Source organism: Vanacampus margaritifer, chromosome 1 (assembly GCF_051991255.1).
Source record: "Vanacampus margaritifer isolate UIUO_Vmar chromosome 1, RoL_Vmar_1.0, whole genome shotgun sequence".
Lineage (NCBI taxonomy): Eukaryota > Metazoa > Chordata > Actinopteri > Syngnathiformes > Syngnathidae > Vanacampus > Vanacampus margaritifer.
Genome location: NC_135432.1, coordinates 66,217,508 through 66,229,111, shown reverse-complemented (window position 1 = coordinate 66,229,111; position 11,604 = coordinate 66,217,508). Strand labels below are relative to the sequence as shown.

Sequence of the window (11,604 nt, the reverse complement as noted above, 5' to 3'; positions counted from 1 at the left end):
CACGTATGTTAATGTAGCTACATACAAAACACATACAAGCGTTTGACTCAATAACAAAATTTTATTAAGGCCCTACAGTTACATTATCAACCCATAACATCTTTTAACGTACAAAAACAAACACTACCATACTGGTTTCATTCCAGAACGAATTAGTATATTCTTTTCGGAATATTTTAATGCACGTACAACATCATACCATCACCAACTGTGTGTAGGTTGATCTGGTAAAAATCCAAAGCATCCAATTATCGTCGTGAGGCACCTTGTTGCTGATGTAGTCGACTGCAGTTGTGTTAAGTGCTTGCAGGCCAAATGTGACAAGCAGTTCACTTGTGAAACTTCTTCCCGGGGTCGCTGGCGTGATCCAGGAGCAGCTGGCATGGCGTGAAGTGATCCCCGTAGACGGCCTCGTACCGCCTCATCTTCTCAACCAGCTTGTCGGCACCAAAAGTGTCCACGAAACGGAACGGGCCTGGAAGTACGGATCGAGACGTGAACGCTTATTAATTGCAAATACTGGGAGAGATCTTTTCAGGACGGCAACTCGTAGCTATAGAGTAACGACAGAGCTGACCTTTCTCCATTTCTAAACAATCAACATGTTTGAATTTCCAGCTTCATTCACGTTAACGATTGTTAGTTGTAGGCCTTGTTCATATTCTAAAGTGCATCCAACAACATCACAGCTCTGCTTAAGCATGTGGCTAAAATGGACTCGGTGGAAATTTGGGTGGCTTACGTCCACTTTAAACATGTCGTCACAGCAGAAAAAGCCAAAGTCTGACCTCCAAGGCAGGGCGGGAATCCCAGGCCGAAAACAGCTCCGATGTCTCCCTCCAGAGGACTGCTCAAGATGCCTTCTTGTAAACACAGCACCGCCTCGTTGACAAAGCGAGAAACCAGTCGGTATTGGATGTCATGGTCGGACGAGCTGAAGAAAGATTCGAAATTGAGGGAAAAACTCGTCCAGAATCCAATCACAGCTCGGTAATGCAAATGGCGAGTGTCAACTCACACAGTAGGATTGGGAGCAATTTTGTATTTCTGCAGGATTTCCTCAATATCTGGATTGACTTGTCTGGATTTCAGGCCCGGCTGGTACACGTAGCAGCCCTTCCCTGACTTACGACCTAAAGGAAGCAACACAGAACACACACAAAATAAATAAATCTGTAACATATCAAATTAAGAAGTCAGTATTATAGTTTCGAAGAAAACACACGAGAATCAAGTAATGTTTTTTTTTTAAATTAAGTTGTGTGTGTGTGTATATATATATATATATATATATATATGAAAATTTCTATATTTGATAAAAAAAAAACAGGATTATGAGAAAAAAAATAATCCTACAAGAAGCCATTTTTCGCCTAAAAAATTTGAAGAAAAAAAAATACAATGAAGTCATATTTGAGGGGGAAAAATAGTTGCATTTGTTGTATATTTTTTAGTAAAGTCGTAATCCAACAAAAATAAAATCTGAGAAAAAAAAGTTACTCTAATGAACTCTTTGACTGCCAAAAACGTTTAATAACGTTTAGTAAAATCCTATGGAGGAGTGCCAAAGACGTTAAAACACGTTTTTTTCAAAACAGAGGTGAAACTAACCATTTTTTATTGTTGATTACTGAAAAATGGAATAAGGTAGAAACAAACTTTTTGTTCTGATGAAAGATGAGAGTCCAATCTTTCATTTGGTAGTATGTGTGTTTCCATAGTCCAAACACATAATTTTCTATGGATCTTGAAAGATCAGTCAAAAATGCTTAAATCGGCTGGCACCCACGGCATCCCTTTTCTGAAAACGTCTGGCAGTCAAAGAGTTAAAAACTAAATTGTAATCGCACCAGAGTAAAGTTGTATATTTGAGAGAAAAAAATCATTTGAGAATTTTTTCCTCAACATTTTTGTAAAGTGTTTCATTTTGAAGTGAATTACTGTAATTGCAATGTGTATTAAAAGTCATATATTTTCAAGGAAAGAAACTCAAGTATTTCTTCCATTGTGGCTCACCCTTAAATCCCAAGTCCACCAGCGACTTCAGGACCTCCACGTTGCCGCCGCCGAAGCGCGACCCGAAGGCCTTGCCGAGGTCCTCGGCCACGTGGGCGGCCACGTCGATGCCGACCTCGTCGATTAGCGTGGCGGCGCCCACGGGGAAGCCGAAACCCGTGGTGAGCGCATCCAGCTTCTTGGGGTCCGCTCCTTCCTGGATGGATCGCAAAAATAAAAATAAAACCACACTCAACATTTTGGTACTAGCTCAAGCAGGTGTTTTTAAAATTCTATTTCCCTCAATAATTTATTATTGAGAAGGGTGAAAAAATTAAATTTTACATTTGCAAGACAAAAAAAAAAATGCAATAAATTGGGTATAGCAAACACGAGAAGAGGTTAAACAAAATACCATGAATATTACATATTTCAATGTGCTTTTGAGCAAGGCAGTGTACAAACCTGAAATACTCGCACAGCTTCGGCCAACATGGGCGCTAAACAACGAGTAGTGTAGAATCCTGGTCCATCCTGCACACACACACATGCAGTCGCTTCGATGTAATGGCTGTTAAAAAAAAATATATATATATATCTAAAAAATGTCAACGCCTCACCCCGACCACGATGATGACTTTGCCCTGCTTCAGCCCCACAGCCACCGCCGACGCCGTGGTGTCCTTGGAGGTCTTATCGGTGGTGATGATTTCCAGGAGCTGCATCTTGTCTACTGGGGAGAAGTAGTGCATGCCGATGACCTGAGGGGTGAGGATGAGGAAGATGAGGCCATGTTTCTCCACCCCGCCCCCTTTCATTCCTCTTCAAAACAGCGGAAGAAGTGTACCAAACCTTGTCTGGCCTCTTGCTGGCAGCGGCGATGTCCTTGATGGGCAGAGCTGATGTGTTGGTGGCGAAGATGCAGTGAGGAGGAACCACCTGTGGGGGTAACAGGGATGTGATTTGACCAAAGTGAAATTATCTGAAAATTTAGCCGGGGGTCTGGGGGCCGCTGGCACCTAGCTAGGTCCAGGGCAGTGCCCTGGTGGGGGGACAAGGGGGGCGAAGCTATTATTACTCTATAGGCCAGGGCCAACAACCTCATGAGTAGCCCACGGGACTGTTTTAAGAATAGCTCACTAGTGATGGCTAACTTGGAATGTTGTGCAAGTGATTATTTGAAAATGTCAACATTTGCAGAGGTTTATGGAAATAAAGCATTGCATATTGATATTTACCTGTTTCTTAATAATTGTGGAAAATAATTAACATGATTTGCGTCTGCAATTAATATCATATAACGTCATTAAAGGTCATTTGAGCGAATGTTGTTATTTCAGAAGTGCGTACGAAACTGGTAGCCCTTCACATGAATCAGTAAGAAGTCGCTTTCAGGTTCAAAAAGGTCGGTGATCCCTGATAGAGGCAATTAATACAAAGCTGTTAAGTGGCTGTTCCCTGTATTAATGTAAAGGTTCCACAGACTGTAGAAATGGAATTTCAGGGATGTGATTTGACCAAAGTGAAATTATCTGAAAATTTAACCGGGGGTCTGGGGGCCGCTGGCACCCAGCTAGGTCCAGGGCAGTGCCCTGGTGGGGGGACAAGGGGGGCTTTTGCCCCCCGGAGCTCATGGGTTTTCCGTGTTTTTAAGTACTTTCAATGCACTCACATGACAAAGAAATAGACAAAACAACAGCATAAATTTTCAATGTATATTGAACTATCCCATATAAAATGGCAGTTTTAGTCAACTCAAAATCAGTCACATTCAAAAACATTGGACTGCCTTTGCTTTTAAAAACTATCACTGAGAATATCATCATATCTAACTAATGTGATTACTAAGTTAACACATAAATAATGTTGAAGAGTTCAAATTTCATGAACAAATAATTGTATCATGACCAAATGAAAAGTAACTCATATTAGAGCATACCACAAATGTCTTTGTTATAGCAGAAGATGTTATCTGTCGGAGTCATGTGCATACACAATGAACTACTAAAAAAAAAAAAATAAATAAATAAATAAATTGGGGGGGGGGGGGGGGATAAAAAAAAGCGGAATTCCGCGAATTAGCGGAAAAATCACATCCCTGGGGTAAGTGTAAATACAGCAACTCATTTGCAAACCAAAACAGCAGCACCTTGCGAGCCACATAAACAGACGCCTCAGCTTTTCCACCTCACGAAAGAAAAAGGGTGTAACTTATTACTTCACTCATGGATGCTATTGTTTACATGCGAACCAATAATTAAGGGTTGAGTTGAGCCCATTTGAACTCTGTTGCTAACCAAACAGCAGCACCAATTGGGCCTCATAAACAGAAGCCTCAAAGACTTTACCGCTGAGGAGATTTAAATTGTGGGGAAAGAAATTACTAAGTGTAATGATCTCATTCACATGAAGACATCAACTTATTAATCATATGAATTATACAATTTTGACTATTATTATTATTTATTCATTCATTTCAATGGGTAAAAAACGATTCAAGATACAAGAACTAAACTCAAGGCACCACAGTATGTTAAAAAAAATTAAGACTTTCTTTGGCATCTTGCTGTTTAAAAGCCCTTCCAATAAATGGTTAATGCGCCACCTGTTGCTTAACTCTTTGACTGCCAAAAACATTAAATAACGTTTAGTAAAATCCTATGGAGGAGTGCCAAAGACGTTAAAAGACGTTTTTTTTTTCAAAACAGAGGTGAAACTAACCATTTTCTATTGTTGATTACTGAAAAACGGAATAAGGTAGAAACAAATATTTTTTTCTGATGAAAGATAAGAGTCCAATCTTTCATTTGGTAGTATGTGTGTTTCCATAGTCCAAACACATAATTTTCTGTGGACCTTGAAAGATCAGTCAAAAATGCTTAAATCGGCTGGCGGTATCCCTTTTCTGAAAACGTCTGGCAGTCAAAGAGTTAAAAGTTTACTTCATAAAAAACATGCACTTGTATAACAAATGCGTTTGTGAGTTGTACTCACCGCTTCCACCTCCTTGATGACAGCGTGTTTGATCTTGAGGTCTTCAAACACGGCCTCGATCACCATGTCGGCCTTCTCAAAGCCGCTGTAGTCCAGCGCGCCCGACAGGTTGGACAAAATGGAGTCCCTCTCGAAAGACGTGATGCTCCTCTTCTTGGTCTTGTCGTTCAGCCTGAAAATTTAAATGAATCCAACACTGGCAAACTTCAAAATAATAGCTAGGTGGTATTGGCCTGATGATAATAATAAAAACAAAATAAAAATATCCTCCACCAAAGTTAGATTTTGTTTCTCTCCCCTTCACTAGAAAAAAAAAATCAAATGACAATAACATAGTAATCCACAATTTACAAATGAACAAAAGCTTCCACAAGGTGCTGCCAAATCATTAATTGGTGTCAAGGATGTAAGTTGAAGTGATACTCAGCTAAACTGAGAGACAAGTTTTGTATGTTATGGGATAAGCAAAATTTAGCCAGGGTTGTTCGTGGAATTTTACATTGTTTTGGTGGCCTTTCGGCACATTTTTCAAACTCAAATCATAACTGAAAGTCATTTATTTTTATGGATAATGTGAGAGACGTGTTTTGGCATCATATTTTGAGGGATATACTTAGGCTTTAAACGATGACTACAGACAAAGCTATTGATATATGCAATTACAAACATCTTTGGAACCATTTTTTTCCCCCTGTGCATGAACCTCCAAATAAATAAATGTCTTTTTTTTTTTTTTACTAATCATACTGTGGGAAAAAGGTTTTGGCCCATCCTTTATCTTGACAATAAATAAATAACGCACCCTTTGTACACCTGCTGCTCACCGCGGGCCAGTCCGGTCTCAGTGGTATCCTTCAAGATGATGTGCATGCCTTTGTCCACCGTCACCTGGGCGATGCCGGCGCCCATCAGGCCAGCGCCCAAAATTCCCAGAGTCCTGGTAGCAGGGAAGCCGTCCGGTTATCACGCTAACAGAAGGCTACGAAGACGGCTGCCGAGTGACATACTTGACTTCCTTTGCAGGGCTCCCAAAGCGGTTCTTCTTGCAGGTGACCTGACCGTGATAGAGTCCAATGAGGGCTGCAGATTCAGTGGTTTTGGCCAAGTGTCCAAAGTTCTGTGGATAGACAGAGAGAAGCGGTTATGATTACAAATATATTGTTACTTCCGCCAAGGACATTCGGCTTTCAATGTTGTCTGCGTTATTGTTTGGGAGCAGGATTTTTGCAAAACCACTCAATGAATAATTGGTCAGTTGATCATTTCCAAATATAAATTATTATTACCATTACCTTTTTTTTTATGTTATTTCTCATTAATAATTTTACAGAAATTAAACTACAGAGACGCTCCCCTACTTACGAACATTCGAGTTACGAACAACGGTACATACGAACATTTCTGCGCGTACAGTATGTCGAAAAATGTTCGGAAAGAGATGCTGTAAGTTCGATTTTGTATTGCGCGTAGTGCTTCTTTCCGCCGCTAATACCGACGATTGGCGCTGTGAGAGCTCATTGGAGGCTGAGCAACGTGGCGAGGAGGAGGAGGAGGAGGAAGAAAACGCCGGTCCCCATGAAGCAGGAAATAACTTTTGAAGCCGATTCCAGCGACGACGAAGAATCTCTCATGATATAAAATCCTCCTCTTCCTCCTCCTCCATCATCTCCTTAAGCATCGAGTACATCTTCCAAAAGTAAGTTAAACTTCATTTTATTTATCTTATTACGTACATGTACATACTGTGTGTGTCTTTCGCTCTCTCTCTCTAACATACGTAGTACAGTACAGTACTGTACGTATTCTTCTCCATTTTATTAAACGTTTTTTTCAGTACAAACCAATGCAGGTTACTTGTACAAGCCTTAAACATACGTATATAAACCTTCAATATACTTATATAGGCTTTAAACATAAATTATAATACAAAATATAGCACTGAAGCAACTTACGGAAAAAATTCACCTTACGAACGATCGTCCGGAACGTAACTCGTTCGTAAGGTGGGGAGCGTCTGTATTATTCCCCCATTTTTAAAGTACCTTATTTTTCGGACTTTTAGTCACAATTTCAATCATCCCCCCAAGGCTCATTTATGTATTAATCACCAAAGACTAAAAATGAAGGACATTTTCGCTATAATTATAGTTAGTTTTGTAAACAATTATGTAGTTTTTGTTTTTATTTTATTTTGTTAACTATTTTTTTTAATTCACTAAAATAACCTTGATCCTGTCGGTTATTGCGCCTTTTGGTGCTTCAAATAATACTAAAACCTTGCGGCAGGAGTCGCATGCTAAGTTAGCGATACGTCATACAGTCGTTGCCATGATTACTACTACTTCTACTTTCCTTCAGCAATTGGCAAATACTTTTGATGCATTAGCGCCACCTTCTTTAGCATGCGATAATCTGCACGTTTGCTGGGCAAAACGCTACTGTATGAAGAATTCCATTTAAATTTGAATCACTGGGCCTTGGCGGAGGTCTCATGCAGCAAATGCTATTTGTACCTGGGACTCTGCTAGGTATCCAGCAACGGGACCTTGCTCCACGCCAGTCTTCACACACTGGAAAGCAATAAAACAAAAGAGTTAAATTGACGTTAATGCAAATTATATTGAGAATGACAACAACTTACGTCGATGATCTTGAGGGGCGCAGGATAAAGCCCCTTGCTCTGCTTCATGACTTTCCCGTGGACCGTCTTGTAAATCTGGTTGCGCACCATCTCAAAACTCATCACGTAGTCTTGGATCTCTGCGGAGGAGACCGGCAAAATCCTTCACGTCTCGCCACGTGACATACAGAAGGGGTCAAACCTACTTTGCATGGCGCCCTTCTCCTTGCGCAGCGGAATCTTCTTGCCCACGATGCCTCTTGCGCAATCCACGGCGACCTCCTCCAGGTAGTCGATGGTCCTCTCTTCTGGGCTCTTCAAGCCTGGGCCTGTTCAAGGGGGAGTATTAGCCAACTTTTACCGAAGAAGAGGTGCGTTTATGTATTTATTTACCAAGGGTGTCAACAAGCTGGTCGACGAGTCCCATTTTCTTGGCTTTATCCGCTCGGATGTTTCGTCCCGTCAGCATCATGTCAAAGGCACTGGGCAGACCAAGCTGTAAGCAGTAAAAGCAAACAACTCATGTTAATATTAACTGCTTTTTTTGTATTCTTCCAAATGAAATAAAAAAGTGGAAACTAACTAAAGCCATTTGCTGAGAAACGCACTTATAAAAGCAGCACCCACCATTTTGGGGAGTCTTTGCGTGCCGCCGGCTCCCGGCAAAAGACCCAGCATGACTTCTGGCGTACCTAGCACCGTTTTCTTGCTTTTTGTCGCGATTCTATACTGGCATGCAATGGCAAACTAAATTGACAAAAAGAGAACATTGAGGGGAAAAATAAATTAAATAATTGCGTGCAACAGCGAGACGCTAAGGCTGACCTCCAGGCCTCCTCCCAAGCACGAGCCATTGATGGCGGCCACGATGGGCTTTGGAGACTTTTCGATCCTCTCAAACATTTTCTGGCCTTCCTGTGAGAGCGTCGTGACCTCTTCTGCGTTGCCGCAGGCCTGGATCATACTGCGGACGAAAAGTGGTTATTGACGATGGGGGAACAGATTAACGCCGTACTTTTACTTTGGCTTTTGTGCGGCAATCCGACTCTTGAACAGATTATTTCTCATGGGGAGGAAAAAAAATTAATAAATTAAAATCGACCAGCGTCCCAGCACAGATGCTGTTGGTGTTTTGAGGTTCCGCTGTGACCAGGACCTCTCTTACTTGATATCCGCTCCCGCAATGAAGCATCCCGGTTTGGAGGAGATGAGGACGGCGCTCTGAACGGCATTGTCGGCCCACACTTCGTTCATCACTTCCGTCAGCTCCTTTTGCATCTGGACCGACAGCGTGTTCACCTGGATGGAAGGAGGATTATTGACCATTTGTTTTTGTTGCTGTTATTTTTATTTTAATTTACAAAACAAATCAGAAGTCAAAAATCTCTGTAGCCCATAAAGGGACAAGAGGAGAGTTTCTGGTGCATACGAGAAAAAAAAAAAACAAGCCAAATGTCATTATCTTTGTCTTATGTTGTAATGACCTAATAATGTGTGCAACCCCCCCACCCCCAAAATAGAAATGTAAAGAAAAAAATGTAACAATTGTTGCCAATTTTTGGGGGCTAATGCGTTGTGTTGTGTTATGTCATAATGTGTATAAAAAAAAAACACATTCTGCAAATTTTATCCCCATTTTGAAATGGCTATTGTCAGCCAATAAATCGGTTGGACACGCTACCGCACACACGGAAAGTGTGCATACCCCCCCAAAAAAAACACTAGAAAAGCTTTCTGGTGCTTAAGAGTTGTCATTTTTCTCCCTCGCCTCCAAGTGCTGCATCAAAGGCCCGTTAAAAAAAAAATAAATAAATAAATGTTGCGCTTTACCTTGGAATTGGGGTCGTTGAGTCGAACCACGGCGACATCATCCTTGACTTCATAGCTGACATGTGTTCGGGCTTAAAAACAGAGGGAGAGAATGCTCAGTAATAGCGAAAACCTGCAAGCAATTGATTATGATGATTATGATGTAATTATGAGACTGAAGTGTTTTAGGATCATAGTTTAGAACATATTTAGTGTAAAAAGAACTATAAAGTGATAGATACCGAGCATTGGGGCGGCCACTGAGAAAGTTCTAAAGGTAGTTCCTGTGGAGCAAAAATAAATAAATAAAAATGACAAGAGTCATGTATTCACTATGACAGATCACAGAAGAGATATAAAAAAAAAGCATGCTCAAAGTCTATGACAGTAATTCCCAACCTTTGTTTGATATATACAGTATTTTTGCATACATTCACATACATTGATCTCAGAGAACTTGAGTGACCTCAAGACTGGTTCACTTCAACACTGAGTTATAGTGACCCTTCACCTACATTCATGACACCAGACGTCTAATCGCAGCCACTACAATGGCGATTGCACTCAAACATTATCCAAAAGCAGACAGCAAATTCGAACCTTTTTTTTATTTTAAATGTCATCTGCAGTAAAATTGCCCGGTTTGAACAGTTTATTTTATTGTCGCTGACACTGTTGTATCATAGTCGTTGATTATGAGCAATAAGTCCAAGTTCACTTTTAGCCATTCACGAGTCACATTTTTAAAGAAGAAGAATGGCTAACGTGAGTAAAATGTGTCTGTTAAATAAAGAGCTCGCAACGTTATGTTCATACATTAGCACGTCTTTCGTATAACTAGTTGGTGCTTAACTGTCAAACTGACTAACACAGCCAACCTTCAGGCATGAACTTGTACATAAAATATATTGTAAAAACATGTTCTCTTTATGCTTTACCTGGTGCGGCAGCGTATCTCCTTAACGTGAATTTGGAGAGAACGCCGAGGGATCGAACACAAGCCATGATGCGGGAGCGGCAGGCGGAGGTCAGTCGGCGGTGGTTAGCTAGCTAGCAAAGTTAGCTCCCCGTGTTTTCTTCTTCTTCGTTGTCTTATATGCGTTGCATAGGCGGTTGGCAACAAGGTTTCAAGTACGTTAGCGCCACCTAACGAACTGGACTGTAGATCTATAGAAAAGAAGTGAGTACTGTATGACATCCAGCCAGACACCCGTTAATATTCTTTCATCCATTATTCTATTAGACATGTGTTTTTAATAAGTAAATTGATCCATCAAAAATGATTAAAACCAATTGTAAAACTTAAACTCTTACTTGTGTATGTCAGGGGTGAGCAAACCTTTGTGTTCAAGAACCGTATTTGATTTTTAAAAGGGAAAGAAGGGTCAGGACATTCGTAAAATATTTCAATGTGAATGTAAAAGGATATAAGCTAATTTATCTTAACTACTCGTAAAGTAATAAGGCATTATTGGTTTTCAATTCTAATAATTGTATGATATATTGGGTGTAACAACCCTTATTTGGATATTTTTCAACATGTACACTGTGCCAATTAATGCATTTCCAGCTCCTTTCCCCCTCTGTATTTTTATATACATATTTCTTTTTTTTCTGTTTATATGTTTGAATTAGGCAATTAATGCTTAAAAATACAGTTGGTTAAGTAATTAATAAAAACAATTAAACGCATAATTAAAACAGTTTATTTTATTAATAGGCCCTTACTTTTATTTTATTATTTATTTTCAACAAATCTAATACCACTGCACCGTGACAGCTCTCTTTGCATGCTTGCATGTGTGTGATCTGGTTCTTAGTGTGTTGTGCAACACAAAATATCCAATAGAGTGTGTTTGAGTTACAATGAGTTTAATAAATAAAATAATAATTAAGCAATCTTTCCCCTTTTCATTAACCGACTTGAAGTAGTTACAAGTGTAATTTAATTCGATTTACTAAATGGTTATAAATGAATTTCACGTTATCAAACATGTGTAAATTGAATTCAATTGAGTGAAAATTTATTTTATTTTACTTCATTTTATTCCAATCAACTTGAACACACGCGCTGGAACAACAGCAGCAGTCCTGAAGGAGGCGGGATTTGGTGTCGTCATTGTTCAAACAACCAATCGGAGAGCGGGATCTCACGTAGCAACACCAATGAGCAGCAAGGGGCTGCC

General features: G+C 40.1%; 1 protein-coding gene across 1 annotated transcript; it reads right to left on the bottom strand.

Moving 5' to 3' along the window:
* Positions 1 to 41: 41 nt before the first annotated feature.
* Positions 42 to 10,518, bottom strand: hadhab (hydroxyacyl-CoA dehydrogenase trifunctional multienzyme complex subunit alpha b). The gene is made up of 20 exons (XM_077562656.1): positions 10,357 to 10,518; positions 9,661 to 9,702; positions 9,440 to 9,510; positions 8,775 to 8,908; positions 8,435 to 8,573; positions 8,237 to 8,356; positions 8,003 to 8,105; positions 7,816 to 7,938; positions 7,631 to 7,749; positions 7,503 to 7,559; positions 5,997 to 6,106; positions 5,792 to 5,926; positions 4,990 to 5,161; positions 2,848 to 2,934; positions 2,616 to 2,756; positions 2,461 to 2,529; positions 2,017 to 2,212; positions 1,019 to 1,133; positions 789 to 934; positions 42 to 475 (listed from the first exon to the last, which is right to left on the bottom strand). The coding sequence occupies exons 1-20, from the start codon at positions 10,421 to 10,423 to the stop codon at positions 330 to 332; spliced, it is 2,292 nt and encodes a 763-aa protein (XP_077418782.1). The 5' UTR covers positions 10,424 to 10,518; the 3' UTR covers positions 42 to 329.
* Between the last annotated feature and the right edge of the window lie 1,086 nt (positions 10,519 to 11,604).